Source organism: Mya arenaria, chromosome 10, assembly GCF_026914265.1.
Source record: "Mya arenaria isolate MELC-2E11 chromosome 10, ASM2691426v1".
NCBI classification, from domain to species: Eukaryota; Metazoa; Mollusca; class Bivalvia; order Myida; family Myidae; genus Mya; species Mya arenaria.
The window spans coordinates 4,489,057-4,508,710 of NC_069131.1; the positions used below are offsets into that span (position 1 = coordinate 4,489,057).

The 19,654-nt window shown below is 36.8% G+C and overlaps 1 protein-coding gene across 1 annotated transcript; it reads left to right on the forward strand.

Moving 5' to 3' along the window:
- The first annotated feature begins 2,106 nt into the window (after positions 1–2,106).
- Positions 2,107–7,541, forward strand: LOC128205989 (C-type lectin domain family 10 member A-like). Its single transcript, XM_052908106.1, has 7 exons — positions 2,107–2,155; positions 2,813–3,022; positions 3,818–3,897; positions 4,205–4,298; positions 4,719–4,850; positions 7,031–7,133; positions 7,523–7,541. Exons 1-7 carry the CDS (start codon positions 2,107–2,109, stop codon positions 7,539–7,541), a joined length of 687 nt encoding a protein of 228 aa, XP_052764066.1.
- The last annotated feature ends 12,113 nt before the right edge of the window (positions 7,542–19,654 follow it).

The window sequence follows — 19,654 nt, forward strand, 5'->3', positions numbered from 1 at the left end:
ACCAAACAAAAGAGTTTTCAAGTTATATTCGATTGGCTGCTGGTCGCCATTCCTTAAAGGTACTTGTGCAATGTTGTTTAGGCTTAGAAATCGCATAAAGGTGATTGCAAGTAACATTATGTTTTGCAATGCTTGTAACAATGATAACAAACACGATTAACGGTTAAGATAAGAGATCTTGTGTATCAATTGTTAAAACAGAACAGAAAATAGTTTGTCAACCCAACTGCGTCAGAAATGCTCTTATTATAAGTATTTAATAAAGCTTTGATTTAAACATAAACCTGATCAAATGTGTACCTACCACTTGTTGTGTGGTGTGTGTTCGTTCATGAAAATAAGTGAGATTTGAACAACATTAAAACAGAAAGGTTGCCACCAGAAAACCTGTGAACGAGTCCATTTAATGTCTACCAAAAACAACAACATTTGACTCTCTTCTACTTTCCTTGAAGTACAAATAAGTATATTTTGATTACTCGACTTGGTCATACTAAAATATTTTATATACAATCCTCACATTATTTTGAATTCCTTATTAAGTCATAACCGACATGTTATTTTAGAAAAAAAATATACAAAAAGTTGAGTACAAAATATTAACAATAATAAACAACTCCTATATTGATTTTTTTGTCAAAATTTTAAAGAGTACATTTATTCTTATGTCTTAGGTGTCCGTGGCCTTGAATGCTATAGTTGTAATCGCAGTTCAGGGGAAGACACGTGCAACCAGACGACCACATGTCAACCAGGAGAGGTGATAACACGTGATCATATTGTTCATTTCAACATGTGTTAAATATGAGTGTAATGCAATCGAAATATATGTCGTAATACTTGTCCTTCACGTAATCAATGTAAACTAGAGATTTATTATATATAGATGTTGAAGGCCTGGGCCCGTATCCACTGACGTCTTGAGCCCGAATTTGAGACTCAGACGCAGACATATCTTTGCATTTGTTAATCATAAGCAAGGATTGAGCAGTCAGCTGCATATTGCCTTGTATTCTTGTATTTCAGGTATGCATGCTGCAGAAAATGCAAAGTCATCTGACATCTGAGGTCTACTACGAGACTAAATGTATACTCCACCATGTATGTTGTTTACTTGCCTTTACAATAGTCGTTGTTAATCATTTCTCTTCCTTTCAATTTGCGAGATATGAAAATGTATCGTATCATTTAATACAATACAAGGACATGACTGTTATAAAATGGCATAAATTAGCGGCCTATCCTGAAAGCCATATTGCGGAAGGTCGTGTGTAGCTGGAAGGCCGTAGTTAATATGCAACATATTAAGTATTTCTTCAAATAAATGGTTTCTGCCGATCCTGGTAAAATAAAGGACCGCGTGTTTGTTCCGTGCGATCCTTTAGTACGAGTACACTAAGGCCATAAAGTGTTCATCGTAGACCTGAGTCTAGGGATTTCAACACTTTCGCCGGATTAGTCTACTAGAATAAGTCGAGAACCTGGTCATATTTTAAACGCCCAATACAAGTCCAGCAAATTTTATCAAAACATTGAATATACGCAAGGGATTCAACTCGACATATTTACTTTTAAGGCTTTTGAAATAAGACGTCATTTAGTATATGACTGACGTGCTTTTACATATATGAACTGAATCAAATACATGTTGTCTCTCCCGACATGAAATTTTCCCTTCAAGTATATAAATCTCATATTGATATTTGAAGTTATTATGTTAACTTACTATTCCAGATGACATCTTGCTGTACCAGTATATTATTATACTTGTTGTTAATTCTTCTATGCTATGGATCTTGTCAGATTTGTTTGCATGATAAAGTCTTTTTCTTCTTCTTCAAATTCACATTCACAGTGATAGATTGAAACAACGAACAGAATAACCATCTCATGTGGTAAAATGTATGCACTTTAGAGGTATTAAATATTTTTTAAAGCTATGCCTGATAGTGTTCTACAGTGTAATTTCAATCCCTAGGAATGAAGTGAATAAATTGCTTTGATAATTTTATAGCTATGAAAATAAAATAACAGAGTTATGAACCGTTCGTAAGCTTTTACACAAGTACTTTTCAGACATGTATGGACACTTACCAAACGAGAACGATGACGGCCTTTATTGGACGGAAACGTCTGATGTCTACCTTATACATCCGTACGTTCCAATACACATTACATCTAAAATCAGTATTCGTTCAAAAGATTTGACTTCTGATTTAAGATCGATTCAGTTAAACACACACACGAATCGGGTTAAAATACAGTAGAAGGTGACTGGCAATGATTTCTCTCGCTAGATGGGCTCACTACGGCTAGGGTCCTACCTTTCATGTTGATTAATGCCTGTACACTCTAAAGCGGATGGTATGCTCACTGCAATACGAATGGTCTATGTGGTATTTTGTCATTTACAAGGCGATAAAAGCATAAAACAATAGACCAATAAGTAATTCATTAATAAGTTAATATGGATGAGGTGTCTATTCTGTAAACAGTGAACAGTAGGAAATACCAACTAGGATGAATCAATATAAGGTGTCAACCATGTTTTTATGATAGCTAGAGTGTCAAAGTTAGGTTATATCAGCATTCAAAATGTTTTCTTACTGAAAAAACTCTGCATATTGTAATGAACAATAACTAAGCTACCATCAATGATAGTAGTAAGTACTAGAAACATTAGGAAAGGGGGACGACGGAGAAGTTTTCTTGTGAATGTTGTATATGTATTTTAGCCTTGCTTCCAGCTTTCTTAAAACATATGACATCAGTTGCTGGAACTTGTTCAAATCGACACTTTTGTATGCTTCAGAGGGACATTGTCTTGTCCAGTGCTGCGACCAAGATTTATGTAACGTCGGTTGTAACCAGACATCCTTAACTGTCACAAGCGCTCCCATACAAACACCGCATCCTTCCCCAACAAAAGATACATCATCGCAAGTAACGGCAACTACGCCAAACATAAAAATACCAACAAAGCCGTCTACGACACTGTCCACTGATGTACCTACTACCTCAGGTAATGATGGTACTACTAATTCCAACGCTGCGTCCGCTGCTGCTACTATATCTGCTGATTTCGCTGATCCTACCATTGCTTCTATAATTTCTTTACAGCTGCTTCTATCACTGCTTCTACGGCTGCTTCTCCCACTGCCCCTAAAGCTTCCTCTACAACCGTTTCAACCACTGCTGCCGCCCCTGCTCCTCCCGCTACTTCTACGACGGCTTCTACCGCTGTTTCAACCACTGCTTCTACGGCTGTTCCTACCACTGGTTCTATGGCTGCTTCTACTGCTGCTCCTGTCGCTACCTCTACGGCTGCTCATACGGCTGCTCCTACCGCTTCTTCTACAACCACTGCTTCAACCGCTGTTCCTACCGCTACATCTAACGCTACTTCGACCACTGCTTCTTCCGCTTCTATTACCAATATTTCTGCCGCTACTTCTTCTTATGTTCCTTCTGTTGCTTCTACTTCTACAACGGCTGCATTGCATCTAAGTAAAACAATTATAATATTTCTTCCAATATCTATTGTCTCGCGTTTCTTGACTTGTATCAGACCTAAACTACAGTAAAGATAAACAGTGACACAAAAATAGTAAACTGGTTTTTCAAAATTTGAGTATCCTAGGACCTCATAGTAAACAAATTTTGCATTAAAGATTTGCAATTGTTAATAACCTACCAATTTTTAAACGCTAGTTCCTCAATGAAACATATCAAATATAACTCACATGATGACGGTAAATGTCCATGGTCCCCCATTCAATTACTTTTCAATGTAAGAGAGTATGTACTGAACATGCAGGTTGCGGGGACAGACTAGAATCGTACCAAACATCGTGCTACATCTTCTCGCATAGGGAAATGAGTTTTGATAGTGCAAAGGTATGTATTGCATTTAATGTATTCATCACATTTTACGTACTTCGCTGACATATGATATTTATTTTCCGGGTTGGAAAAAACATCTGCAGATTGTTTTCGCGAAACTATATTGTTTACTGTTTTTGAAACAAAATTTAACGAGTTATCCTTGAAAGGTATTCTATTGCTGTGTGCATGATTATTTTCATGAAAAAGTGCTATTACAAGAATTAATGGAGTGTTATATTTAGGGCTGTTTTCGAGGCGTACCTTAAATCTTAACAAGTATAAACGTTACACATACGAATAGCTTTCCCTTTTATTTCAGGCGTTCTGCGCACACCAGCGGGCGTATTTAGTTCGTGTTGACACCGCCGGTGAAAATATGTTCCTGACAAACAAAATCAAGCTTTTAAACAAAGGTCATTAATGTTTTATTCGCAATGTTTGGCCTTGATTCCTGTGCCTTAAACTAGAGATTGGATAACCTTAAGGCTTGTGGGCCTATCCCTGTAGTTACCATTGCTTTATCGACATGATTATCTCACCTTTAAACGAGACGATACTTAGCTGTTTTAAGCGTTCAAATGTTCGAGTTAAAATAGCATATTGTGCAGAGGAGGCTTCTCTTGCTGTGCTTACTCTCATGTTTCTAAAAAACGATTAAAATAAAACTATAACATATACATCAATTAAAGGGAATATCGTATACAATGTAGTATATTTTTTTCCAAAGGCACTTAATACTATTTTAACTTTAAACGTACTCAAATATAAATAATTATAAAGCCATAAAAACACTGATAAAAATGGGTTTATATATTCCTTTCTCTTCCCTCCAGGCTGGGTCCAGTATTGGCTTGGTATCAACGTATCCGGAGGAGTTTGGTATTACACCGGAACTAACGTAACGTCAACGTTCGCCGAATGGGCGCCGCATGAACCGGACGGCAAACATACGTTAGATGGAGACGGTAATAACCTGACGTCTGATCACTCCATTATTTTATTTCATTCGGATTCTTTTCGGTGGGTGTTGCGTAATTGTCTAGTCAGAACTAATCACATTTAGCTTGTAAGTAATCGAAACATATGTTTTTATATGTCTCACTTTCTTAACAACCGATCCTGCTTCTATTCCATTTTTATTATTAAAATAAAAATACTCAGTTTTATAAATATTGACCGTAAACTTTGTTTTGTTATAGCTTCATGCCTCTAAAGTAAAGTTCGAACAAATATAACTATTAAATAATTTGAATAATTACTTGCCCTCCAATATCAATATTTGGTCAATTGTGGGTTTTATATGCTATATGTGCTGTAGCTAGTCAATATCAGGTTTTCTTTCGTTTTGATTATTTCATTTTCGTTCCTTCTGCTATAATAGGTATCAAAATAATATATTATCTGAGAAAAATTGTAAGAAATTATAATTAAAAACAGATGGGAAAGTGTCATCGATGAAAGTGTAATCGTTGAAAGTGTAATTGATGTAATCAACGTCGTGGTCGACATGCAAATGTATAAAACCATGATTATAACTTTTGAGAGTAATTAAACGAAATCTGGTACCAATGTTGACGGATAAAACACATATAGGTAAAAAGCCGATAACTCAGGCTTTGAAGGCGCAAAATATAGGTAAAAAGCCGATACCTCAGGCTTTGAAGGCGCAAAATATAGGTAAAAAGGCGATAACTCTGGCTTTGAAGGCGCAAAATATATGTAAATAGCCGAAAACTCTGGCTTTGAAGGCGCAAAATATAGGTAAAAAGCCGATAACTCAGACTTTGAAGGCGCAAAATATAGGTAAAAAGCCGATAACTCAGGCTTTGAAGGCGCAAAATACAGGTTGATGCCAAACGTTATTTTTTAGCATTATTGCTCATTTGACTTAAAACATAAAAACAAAAGCAAGCATATGATTTAATACAAAAACAACAATATTAGCCTTTTTAAATATTATATATTTTACTGAATTACTAGCTACCTGGCCACATAATTCCCAGTTAAACTTGCGCCAAAACATCGATAATAATTTTTTATCTGTATCTTAATTATAATCACTTTTGTTGTCATTTTAGTCAAATGAGTTATACGCAATAATGCATTTGTATGAACAAATGATTTTAATTGTCAAGTTAAATATGCACTCTGTTGCATGAAAAACGTTATCAACAGATGAGCGTTGATCTTCGCTTCACGGCGCTCTTGTTCCCATTTCGTTGTTAACCTTATATTCCGTACATGCTCTCCTTATATCAATATGCGTTTCATTAGAAGATAATTTAATACTAGAGTTAATAAAAACTTGCCTTGAAGAAGAACTTTATCGACAATTTAATTTGTTAACATGAATTCAAAATCATTGCCCGTGAAGTGATTTATTTAAGATACTACAAATACCACAAAATAGGTCGCAAACAAAATACATGCCAACTCCATTTCAATTAGCAACGAGATAAAACAGATCGTTCACGTCTTGTTTAATGTCCTAAGCTAATGAAACCTAAGGCTACGAATGAAAGTTATGAAAGTATTTCGATACTAAATACTATATAAATACAGTTCGTTCTTGTTCAGTTTGAACTAACCTATATTAAGTGAAAGCAGATCATATGTTAGCAAGAACTTTACATAATTAATTAAGACTCAAGCACACTGCGTTACCTGGCGGGGTGTAGATCTCGGACAGCAGTAGATTTTGGACAGTCATGATTCTCTCGTGTAAAATAAGCACATCACTGAGACGTTTGTGAAGCATTATTTGTGAACATTTTACTGCTTTCAAGATGCAATTGTGAATTCGAAACTTACAAAAGAAAAAACAACAACAATAATTAACAACGTTTGCGTTTACCTGATTTAAAAAATAAATAACATAAAATAAAAGTTAAACCCTTTTTACAAAAGTTCTGGCTATAGGTACTTTAACATTGTGTATTTGCTTTTGTTTAAACAGACAAAATCTGTTGATATAGTTAAGTAGAAGTTCTATGAAAACGTGTGATCTATATCTGCTTTTTTACTAGCGGCAAATTGTGCCGTTATGTCGCCCTTTGTTAGTTCAAACCATTGACCTTCATCATACACCCAACCCGTGGAACGGTGCTGTGATGCTGGTAACAATTTAATACCGTTGTTTCTTCAGACAACATAGCAAACTGCGCCGTGATGTCGCCCTATGTGGGATTCAAGTGGCGGGACGAAGGATGTTCCCCCTACGAAATGGCTGAGACCATCTGTGAAATGAGGTGAGTTCTTGATATGAATGTGTATCATGATGAAAATTTATCTACAAGCGATGCATTGTTAAATTTAAACTATAAACATTAACCGCTCAGCTGGCGGCGCGCTAAACAATGAAATTGGCGCTAAAAAACAGCGCCAGCTATTACCTAAGAATTATGGGAAAATCGTGACGTCAGCGAGCACTTAATAATTATCGTGTTTATGTCTAAATACTTAAATGTGTTTTTCTCTGAACGACGCCCCTGGTGTTAACACGCTTATCTTGTAAACACATCTCTACCTATCCCTAACATGTGATAATAGTTCAACTACCAAATGATATGAGGTTAGCGAAGTGTGTTTTCTCAATGCATATTATACCGTTAAACTACGGCACATATTTTCATTTCAGAAATCCATCTCTGCCCTAACCAAGGACAGAGAGAGAGAGAGAACCATTGCCAATGAAAGGGAGAGAATGCTTCCATGGCTATGGAGTCGATTTTAATAAACCATTTAACCATAATTATATTTATTTTCCAGTGTTGTGTTTTCAGTCTCTTTTCATTCTGGCAGTGTAAACTACGTTTTCTTATGAAACTTTAGTATAGCTTAGTCACAAGTAAACAATATATGCAGATTTTCGGCTGGCTATTTTTATTGAAACTTATGCAATATAGTGTGTCTAAGATTGAATGTTTTACATAAGCTTTATACTTATCCATTTTTGCGAGAGGAAGGCCAGCATTGTTGGTGTTGATTTTGCAGAAACTTGAAGTTTGTCCAAGTAACACAAATACGTAATGGAAACTGACAAAAATCTATTTCACTTTTTACTTTATTTTTACTTTACACCATAATGAGAAAGGGGCAAAGGGTGTTTATGTTGATAAAAAGGTCCAAAGTTTATTAGACAATCTGCAGATGCAGTCTGTTCATACATGGCCAGAAAATTCTTCAAATGATGTCAAATGTCTTGACACAAAAAGTTTCGGGACGTACATACGGAAATACAAGCGCACGGATATCAACTTTATATGCCTCCCATTTGGGTAGGACAACGCTACCACAAGCCTGGTTCTGGAGCTGTTTGCATTGGAAGGCAAAGCACGGTGTTTTAAATCAGTTCTTCCTTAGTCTGGGTGTTTGTGTCTTGGTGAACACATCTGCTTTGGGGGAATGTAGTCGTTGTTACAGGTGATTAACTTGTAGCCATTTAAGGCCTAGTTTGTTGAAATGTTGGATAGTTCTGGGCTGGTATTCAATATTGTTCTTAATTGAATCATTATAGTGAATGAAGTCAATGATGTATGACCGTAACGTTGACTTCAGTTGAATATTAAATACCACCATAGTTGTATAATGACCATTAATGTAAACAGTAAAGTTATATGTAGGGCGAAATAACTGTGTCTATGTCAGTCAGATTCAAATATAATTTGGTCTGAACCTCTTCTTTGTTGTTTTGATTCAACCCAGGTCATATATTGAACAATTCGCGATATGGCGCCCGTACGATCTAGTATTTCGTGGAAAATCTGCGAAGTCTTACCGCGGCGGCAAAGGTATCGTATTTATCTTGCGGGCGCCGTTGCGTTCTTTCAGTAAGGCGCATTGGTAGCTATTAATGCGGAGTAACAAGTATATGGTGTACGAGTTTGGGCCGAAAATAGGGACCCGCAAATTGTAAGACAGCCGAACGATTTCCAGACTCATCACTCAAGTATGTTAAGACGTCCATGCGAGTGCTTCGAGGGCACCGTTCAATGGTAAAATTGGCAAACGGCGCTACAGGGACGGCGCTACAGGGACGGCGTGCGGGGAACACACTGACAGGATTATATCATGGTACCATTAGGGCTAAAAAAATGGCGCCTCGCGATTAGAGCAAAGAAACCTTGAAAGGTTGCCGTGAGGGTCACATGGACTAAGTGACCACTTATCATGATGGCACAGACACATTCGATACCACTGATTTCCTTAAAAAGTTGTTCACCGTACGCAAAAGAAATGTACGGGGCCCAGTGAATATATAACCGTAACTTGCACTGAGTTCAGTTGGATGTTTAATGATAAGTTTAAAGTCAAGAGTAAAAAAACCGTTCTGATTAATTTAAATTTCAATTGCATTTTCTTATTAAACAACAAATGTGTTTTACATATTTATCTGTGCGTGCGCGCGCGCGTGCGTGTGCGTGTGCGTGATTTTATGTTGTTGTTGTTTTTTTGTTTTTTTCTTAAAACGGCTTTCACTGCACATAGCAAAATAATTTTGGTATCGATAGCTAATGTTGGATGTTATATCAGTCCTTATTTTGAAAAGTAAAATGTTTGTAATCAACTTAGTAAGGGGAATAAACATTAATAAATTGCATTTTTATTGATTTGTTTCCCTTTTTTAAAATCTTTATCAAGTAGAAGTATTAAACAACAAAAAAGGTTGCAATCACAGACAATACTTTTTACAAAAAAAACATTGCAACATATTTCATTATAAATAAAACCGACAGGATGGTGTTTACAGACAGTACCAAGGCGGTAATACCTTAATTTGTTAATAAAGCTATATTGAAGCTTGTGTGATCTGTTTGTGGTATTTGTATGTCTGTATCTCTTGTTCATTGCCATGTATACCCTAACCTATTGCCCCATACACGGGGGTTATTTATGATTTCTTACTAAAAGGCTTGTCCGTATAGTTTACATAATATTATTATTTTAACAGTAACGAAACAAAAATAATATTTTGAAAACTTTTTTTTCAATAACAAAGGCAAAGAATGTAGAGTATATCATTAATTAGTATACAATTAATTATATTAGAACTATATCATTTCATGCTTCAATTTCTATCGAAATGAAAGGCTTTGGGCAAAGCAAACTGCAAATCTTGCAGCACAGTTCTTAAGACTGTATCAATGTATTGTGTACATTAGCAAAATATCTTTTACTAAAAACAAAAGAAATGTCACCGAATACCTATGAAGGAAAACCACTCTAACAAGAAGTAATTCGCAGCATGAGCTCTTATCGTTAATATTTGTTGTTGTATGTCATCTGGTTGCTTCGAGGCCCCATGGAAGCCGTACGTGCCCGCGCGACTGTCTATATCCAACGCCTAATTAGCGGGGTATGTCGTTTCTAATTTCATTGACACATCCGCGGCTTATGTTCAATCCCGGATTTTTAATCAGAAGAATAATACATGGACATAAATCGGAAATACAAGAACACGTAGTTCATTGAATTTGTCAACATTGTTATTTACCTAATAACAACAAAAGGATACTTATAATCTCAACATAAACACATGGACTTAGACGCTGTGTTGCTTTATCTGAACATTAACAATTGAGTTTAGACTCTAAGTTTCGCGTTATAATAACAGCAACGAATGAGTTTAGGCTCTAAGTATCGCGTTATAATAGCAGTAACGAATGCGTTTAGACTCTTAGTATCGCGTTATAATAACAGCAACGAATGAGTTTAGGCTCTAAGTATCGCGTTATCATAGCAGTAACGAATGCGTTTAGACTCTAAGTTTCGCGTTATAATAGCAGCAACGAATGCGTTTAGACTCTAAGTATCGCGTTATAATAGCAGCAACGAATGCGTTTAGACTCTAAGTATCGCGTTATAATAGCAGTAACGAATGAGTTTAGACTCTTAGTATCGCGTTATAATAGCAGCAACGAATGCGTTTAGACTCAAAGTATCGCGTTATAATAGCAGTAACGAATGCGTTTCACCCCAGTTAGTCCCCCACGGACCACCATAGCCTGGAACAAATGCACGGCAGAACATTGTTCACAATACCAAGCTGTGTTGTGTGAAAATCTTAAATGTATTGTAGAAACAAACAGTGAGCAGTGCGACCCTGATTTTTTGAACTCGATAATCGTGCAATCGTTGTATACTGCTGAGAAGTGCCTCCCAGTTAGCAAGTTTAACAAACGCGCAAAGCCTTACTGGTGCGAAACCGTGAAGAACGCTCATACACATGCTAGACATTTACGGCAATTGTGGATTGAAGACGGCCAGCCGCGCGGACATGGAAACCCGTCATACAATCTGTATAAAAAGGCAAAAGCAAACTTCAGGCGCATCCAAAGACAAAAGCAAGATGAATATGAGAATAACTCGTTGGATGAGTTAAACAGAACCGCTGAAATGGACTACAAACAATTTTGGAAGTTACTTAGAAAACGTAATGGGAAACAATCCGAAAGATGCAATGAAATAATACTTGACAAACTCTCATATAAAGACAACGAAGTAGCCAACGGTTTTCGGCATTACTTTCAGACTGTGTTCAGCAGACCCCACGAAACATTGCAAAATGACAAATCAATAATAGACGATGTTAACGAGTATTCTGGTTGCGAACTCTTCAATAATCATATATTTACGAAGCAAGTTACATTGACTGAAGTTCAAGAAATTACCAAAACGCTTAAAGCACAGAAATCTCCTGGGGTTGACAATATCCTCAACGAGCACGTACTCAAAGGGAGGACAAATCATCCAGGAAGCGCTAGTACGGTTATTTAACGCAATACTATTCCATGAAAATGTACCGGGAACTTGGAAAACAAGCATTTTAGTACCACTCTTCAAGGGAAAGGGAAAAGAAAAAACAGATCCAAGCAGCTATCGTCCGATTTCATTAATTCCGTGTTTTTGTAAATTGTTTGAAAAGATGTTTCTTTCAAGGATAAATACAAACACCAATGTGCATAGTCAAAAATTTCCATCAGCTCAGCAGCAAGGTTTCCAAAAAGATCTCAGTTGCATAACTACCTCGTTTAACCTTCAAGAGACGATCTACCATCAAATTGAAAGTGGAAGCAATGCCTACGTTGCCTGCTTGGACCAGAAAGCTGCCTTTGATTCCGTTTGGCACATGGGACTCTTCTTCAAGTTAGGCAAATTGGGGTACACTGGGAAATTTCTGAGACTCTTAATAAGCTCGTACAAGGACCTGAAATGTGTAATAAGAGTGCAAGGACTTAAATCAGAGCCATTTGACGTTCTGCGTTCTGTTAGGCAAGGACTGTCAACTTTTTGTATTTGGTTTACGTCGACCAACTTCTCGTCGACCTTGAACGAAGCAATTATGGAAGTATGGTTATGTCAGTCAAGGGAGGTAATCCATCGTTTGCGGATGATATCTCACTAGTATCAGTCACACCCCTTAATCTACAACGCCTAGTAGACATTGTATACACATATTGCCAGAGCTGGAAAATTGAAGTCAATGTCAAGAAATCAAACACGGTTGTCTTTACAAAACGACGAACTGCACCACCAATTGGAATACTTTATGGAAACATGTACATTGAACAATCAAGCTACGTAATCCACCTTGGTATAAGGCAGGACTATAATTTAAAATATACCACTCGCATTGAAGAAAGATTACAGAAGGCGAGAAACGTATTTTATTCTATGGCTGCGCAGGGAGTTAGTCCCCATGGAATCAACCCACTGATCTCTATAGATCTATATAAGAAAATTGTCAAACCAATAGCATTATATGGCTGTGAGCTTTGGTGTAACATGTCTACGACAAATGCTAACTTAGTCAATAGATTTCAACACTTTATTGTAAGAAAGATACTGGGGTTTACGATATTGACTAGATCTGATATGTGTGAAGCGATAGTTGGCTTGCATAAGCTTAGTTGCGACATTGAAATTAGAAAGCTTCTGTTTTTGCACAAACTCCTAAGCTTAAATGTCCACTGCATTAGCAGAAATCTGTTTATTCGTAGGTATCTATTATATTTATCACAAGTTGGAACTCACATGTATGGCTTTGTACCTGATATATGTTTTATCCTATGCAAATATGGTTTACAGTCAACTGTTAACGATGTGATTGTTAATCCATCAAAGCTGCCATGCAAATCAAATTGGAAGAGCCACGTTAAGACCTTAGTTTACCAGTTTGAAGAGAGCAAGTGGAACTCGCGTGTGCTTTGTGATGACAGTTTTCAATATTTTAGGGTTCTTCACCCAAACGTCCGTCCATGTATTGTATACAAAGTGTGTTTTCACAGCGGATACAGATGTATAATGAACACTATTGCAAGGCATTGGTGCCGCAGCGTCAAACTCCAGCATAATATTTGCGATCAATGTTCTTTTCCAATGACAGATGTGCTAGTACATAGTGTACATGTATGCGTTGCGAAATCGACATTACGCACGTCATTTATAAGTGACGTTCATGTTTTTGGGACGCAATTCCTAGCAGACTTATTGCATCTAGATGGAACTTTCTTTTTACTAAGACTCCTCGGTGCTCCTATCTTACCACTGTTGAATGAAGAGGAAAACCTTGTTTTCCTCAAACGATCATTTAAGTTCATCTTCGACTGTGTTAAAGTTCCCCTTTAGGGAAGGTAATGCGTAGGGCACGCAAGACATGTTGCTGACGTTTATAGAAATATATACATGTATACATATGTAAATGCATGTACCTGACCGACACGCAAAAGCTGTACACATATTGTGTTAACTACATGTATGCTGCATTGTACATCACCATTTTTTTTTATTATTTTTTGTTGTTGTTGTTTTTTTTATTTAAACATTATGTAACCCTTCCATTTATAATATGTTTATTGTAATAATTTGTACATAACTTGTATATCTTCAGTAATGGAGGAAATAAAGAAGATAGATAGATAGCAGTAACGAATGCGTTTAGACTCTTAGTATCGCGTTATAATAACAGCAACGAATGAGTTCAGGCTCTAAGTATCGCGTTATCATAGCAGTAACGAATGCGTTTAGACTCTAAGTTTCGCGTTATAACAGCAGTAACGAATGCGTTTAGACTCTAAGTATCGCGTTATAATAGCAGTAACGAATGCGTTTAGACTCTTAGTATCGCGTTATCATAGCATTAACGAATGGGTTTAGACTCTAAGTTTCGCGTTATAATAGCAGTAACGAATGCGTTTAGACTCTAAGTATCGCGTTATAATAGCGGTAACGAATGCGTTTAGACTCTAAGTATCGAGTTATAATAGCAGTAACGAATGCGTTTAGACTCTTAGTATCGCGTTATCATAGCAGTAACGAATGCGTTTAGACTCTAAGTTTCGCGTTATAATAGCAGTAACGAATGCGTTTAGACTCTAAGTATCGCGTTATCATAGCAGTAACGAATGCGTTTAGACTCTAAGTATCGCGTTATCATAGCAGTAACGAATGAGTTTAGACTCTAAGTTTCGCGTTATAATAGCAGTAAAGAATGCGTTTAGACTCTAAGTATCGCGTTATCATAGCAGTAACGAATGCGTTTAGACTCTAAGTATCGCGTTATAATAGCAGCAACGAATGCGTTTAGACTCTTAGTATCGCGTTATAATAGCAGTAACGAATGCACTTAGACTCTAAGTATCGCGTTATCATAGCAGTAACGAATGCGTTTAGACTCTAAGTATTGCGTTAGCATAGCAGTAACGAATGCGTTTAGACTCTAAGTATCGCGTTATCATAGCAGAAACGAATGCGTTTAGACTCTAAGTATCGCGTTATCATAGGAGTAACGAATGAGTTTAGACTCTAAGTATCGCGTTATCATAGCAGTAACGAATCCTTTTAGACTCTAAGTATCGCGTTATCATAGCAGTAACGAATGCGTTTAAACTCTAAGTAACGCGTTAGCATAGCAGCAACGAATGCGTTTAGACTCTAAGTATCGCGTTAGCATAGCAGCAACGAATGCGTTTAGACTCTAAGTATCGCGTTAGCATAGCAGCAACGAATGAGTTTAGACTCTAAGTATCGCGTTAGCATAGCAGCAATGAATGCGTTTAGACTCTAAGTATCGCGTTAGCATAGCAGCAACGAATGCGTTTAGGCTCTAAGTATCGCGTTATAATAGCAGCATCGAATGAGTTTAGACTCTAGGTATCGCGTTATAATAGCAGCAACGAATGAGTTTAGACTCTAAGTATCGCGTTATAATAGCAGCAACGAATGCGTTAAGGCTCTAAGTATCGCGTTATAATAGCAGAAACGAATGCGTTTAGGCTCTAAGTATCGCGTTATAATAGCAGCAACGAATGCGTTTAGACTCTTAGTATCGCGTTATCATAGCAGTAACGAATGCGTTAAGACTCTAAGTATCGCGTTATCATAGCAGTAACGAATGCGTTTAGACTCTAAGTATCGCGTTATCATAGCATTAACGAATGCGTTTAGACTCTAGGTATCGCATTATAATAGCAGTAACGAATGCGTTTAGGCTCTAAGTATCGCGTTATAATAGCAGTAACGAATGCGTTTAGACTCTAAGTATCGCGTTATCATAGCAGTAACGAATGCGTTTAGACTCTAAATATCGCGTTATAATAGCAGTAACGAATGCGTTTAGACTCTTAGTATCGCGTTATAATAGCAGTAACGAATGCGTTTAGACTCTAAGTATCGCGTTATCATAGCAGTAACGAATGCGTTTAGACTCTAAGTATCGCGTTAGCATAGCAGTAACGAATGCGTTTAGACTCTAAGTATCGCGTTAGCATAGCAGTAACGAATGCGTTTAGACTCTAAGTATCGCGTTAGCATAGCAGTAACGAATGAGTTTAGACTCTAAGTATCGCGTTATCATAGCAGTAACGAATGCTTTTAGACTCTAAGTATCGCGTTATCATAGCAGTAACGAATGCGTTTAGACTCTAAGTATCGCGTTATCATAGCAGTAACGAATGCGTTTAGACTCTAATTATCGCGTTAGCATAGCAGTAACGAATGCGTTTAGACTCTAAGTATCGCGTTAGCATAGCAGAAACGAATGCGTTTAGACTCTAAGTATCGCGTTATCATAGGAGTAACGAATGAGTTTAGACTCTAAGTATCGCGTTATCATAGCAGTAACGAATCCTTTTAGACTCTAAGTATCGCGTTATCATAGCAGTAATGAATGCGTTTAGACTCTAAGTATCGCGTTAGCATAGCAGCAACGAATGCGTTTAGACTCTAAGTATCGCGTTAGCATAGCAGCAACGAATGTGTTTAGACTCTAAGTATCGCGTTAGCATAGCAGCAACGAATGAGTTTAGACTCTAAGTATCGCGTTAGCATAGCAGCAACGAATGCGTTTAGACTCTAAGTATCGCGTTATAATAGCAGCATCGAATGAGTTTAGACTCTAGGTATCGCGTTATAATAGCAGCAACGAATGAGTTTAGACTCTAAGTATCGCGTTATAATAGCAGCAACGAATGAGTTTAGGCTCTAAGTATCGCGTTATAATAGCAGCAACGAATGCGTTTAGGCTCTAAGTATCGCGTTATAATAGCAGCAACGAATGCGTTTAGACTCTAAGTATCGCGTTATCATAGCAGTAACGAATGCGTTAAGACTCTAAGTATCGCGTTATCATAGCAGTAACGAATGCGTTTAGACTCTAAGTATCGCGTTATCATAGCAGTAACGAATGCGTTTAGACTCTAGGTATCGCGTTATAATAGCAGTAACGAATGCGTTTAGGCTCTAAGTATCGCGTTATCATAGCAGTAACGAATGCGTTTAGACTCTAAGTATCGCGTTATCATAGCAGTAACGAATGCGTTTAGACTCTAAGTATCGCGTTATAATAGCAGTAACGAATGCGTTTAGACTCTTAGTATCGCGTTAGCATAGCAGCAACGAATGCGTTTAGACTCTAAGTATCGCGTTAGCATTGCAGCAACGAATGAGTTAAGACTCTAAGTATCGCGTTAGCATAGCAGCAACGAATGCGTTTAGACTCTAAGTATCGCGTTAGCATAGCAGCAACGAATGCGTTTAGGCTCTAAGTATCGCGTTATAATAGCAGCAACGAATGAGTTTAGACTCTAGGTATCGCGTTAGCATAGCAGCAACGAATGAGTTTAGATTCTAAGTATCGCGTTATAATAGCAGCAACGAATGCGTTTAGGCTCTAAGTATCGCGTTATAATAGCAGCAACGAATGCGTTTAGGCTCTAAGTATCGCGTTATAATAGCAGCAACGAATGCGTTTAGACTCTAAGTATCGCGTTATCATAGCAGTAACGAATGCGTTAAGACTCTAAGTATCGCGTTATAATAGCAGTAACGAATGCGTTTAGGCTCTAAGTATCGCGTTATAATAGCATTAACGAATGAGTTTAGACTCTAGGTATCGCGTTATAATAGCAGCATTGAATGAGTTTAGACTCTTAAGTATCGCGTTATAATAGCAGCAACGAATGCGTTTAGGCTTTAAGTATCGCGTTATAATAGCAGCAACGAATGTGTTTAGGCTCTAAGTATCGCGTTATAATAGCAGCAACGAATGAGTTTAGACTCTAAGTATCGCGTTATAATAGCAGCAACGAATGCGTTTAGACTCTAAGTATCGCGTTAGCATAGCAGCAACGAATGCGTTTAGACTCTAAGTATCGCGTTATCATAGCAGTAAAGAATGCGTTTAGACTCTAAGTATCGCGTTAGCATAGCAGCAACGAATGCGTTTAGGCTCTAAGTATCGCGTTATAATAGCATTACCAAATGAGTTTAGACTCTAGGTATCGCGTTATAATAGCAGCAACGAATGAGTTTAGACTCTAGGTATCGCGCTATAATAGCAGCAACGAATGCGTTTAGGCTCTAAGTATCGCGTTATCATAGTAGTAACGAATGCGTTAAGACTCTAAGTATCGCGTTATCATAGCAGTAACGAATGAGTTTAGACTCTAAGTATCGCGTTATCATAGCAGTAACGAATGCGTTTAGGCTCTAAGTATCGCGTTATCATAGCAGTAACGAATGAGTTTAGACTCTAATTATCGCGTTATCATAGCAGTAACGAATGAGTTTAGGCTCTAAGTATCGCGTTATCATAGCATGAACGAATGCGTTTAGACTCTAAGTATCGCGTTATAATAGCAGTAACGAATGAGTTTAGGCTCTAACTGTCGCGTTATAATAGCAGTAACGAATGCGTTTAGACTCTAAGTATCGCGTTATAATAGCAGCAACGAATGCGTTTAGGCTCTAAGTATCGCGTTATCATAGCAGTAACGAATGAGTTTAGACTCTAATTATCGCGTTATCATAGCATTAACGAATGCTTTTAGACTCTAAGTATCGCGTTATAATAGCAGTAACGAATGCGTTTAGACTCTTAGTATCGCGTTAGCATAGCATTATTATAAAAATAATATCAAGGTGATAGTGTTTCTAGTACTGCAAACTAAAAATGGAACTTCGTCGAACGTGTAATTAGACCAAATCTTTACTCAAAACATAATATTTGAAGAATCCTGTCAGCATACTTCTCGTATGATCCAAACCATGTAATGATAGAAAAACAGAAACAAATTATTTTAGGAAAAATGTCAAAATGTGTGAAATAGAAGATCCAACACCAGAAAGACAAACAAAACTTGTTAATGAAAAATCTATCTTAACAAAAACATGTATAAGTAGGTGTGCGTCGTGACACGAGTTATATGCATATATCAGTAAATGGAAAAAGACAACGACAAAAGTAGAAAACCCGGCCCCATGCGCCTATATGTCACCGTTATGCTACGCTATAAATGTACAGTTATGATCACAATCATTATACGTAATGCAGTTGATACGTTAATATGGCATTGCCGTACAATACACAAGATTGCATTCTTTGCAAACCTCTATTTTCTCTATACATTTTAATGCAAAAACAACAATAGATAGATTAGACATACATTTTCGCCTGAATTTGTTTTAGCATTTAGAGTGAAACATATCTAAGAATCTCTCTACATCTTATGATAGCTGTAGTACCTTCGGACAAACCCTTAAAGTTTGATGCAAGTGTTAAACTGATAATAAGATTATTTGAGGATAAGCATGTTTCGCTCACAATACGAACACAAATTTAAATCACTGAAATACAAATGCCAACCGGTTGTATCGAACAAATTTATGTTCTGTTCTGTTCTGTTTCGAACATACGAAATGTTCGGGTGACATTGTGTAAAACAACACACCACAGTTTACAGGCTGTTTTTTTTCTTTTAAGGTGAAAGATTTCGGATTTTGTCACAAAAGCATTTTATGCTTTTATATGTATGGTTTAACTTTTTACAATAAATTATACAAACAAATGTCACATAATTATTTTATTCATCATAGAGTATAAAGACGAACAAAATTGATAACATTTGTATCTATTATTCACCCTGCCATGAACTTATAAATTAGATATACTGCACTACACTGTAATCTTAGGTTTACCCTTTATCAATGGTTGAAAATAGATAACTTGTTTGCATATTGTAATTAATGTACATAACAGTTAATGTAGATAAGACAACATCAGGTTAGAAAAGGTGTTATGATGTGTTGTTATAAAATGAATTATTGTCTTAAAATGAGGTTATGATTTGTTGATTTTAAATGAGTCGAGTCGCTCCATAATAAATATGCACAGTAATGAGGATCGCATTTCAGCTTCTCACCGAAATTGACATTGACTTTTGAATTGTATAACAATATGGATGCTTTAAATTTGTATGTGTCATTAAAGTAA

Bases quoted from the DNA above. Each gene is read 5' to 3' on its own strand.
- LOC128205989 (XM_052908106.1), top strand. From the start codon at position 2,107: ATGACGGCCTTTATTGGACGGAAACGTCTGATGTCTACCTTATACATC. The intron at 3,023-3,817 runs GTAATGATGGTA...CTGAACATGCAG, and splicing joins TGATGTACCTACTACCTCAG to GTTGCGGGGACAGACTAGAA. The intron at 4,299-4,718 runs GTCATTAATGTT...TCTTCCCTCCAG, and splicing joins AATCAAGCTTTTAAACAAAG to GCTGGGTCCAGTATTGGCTT.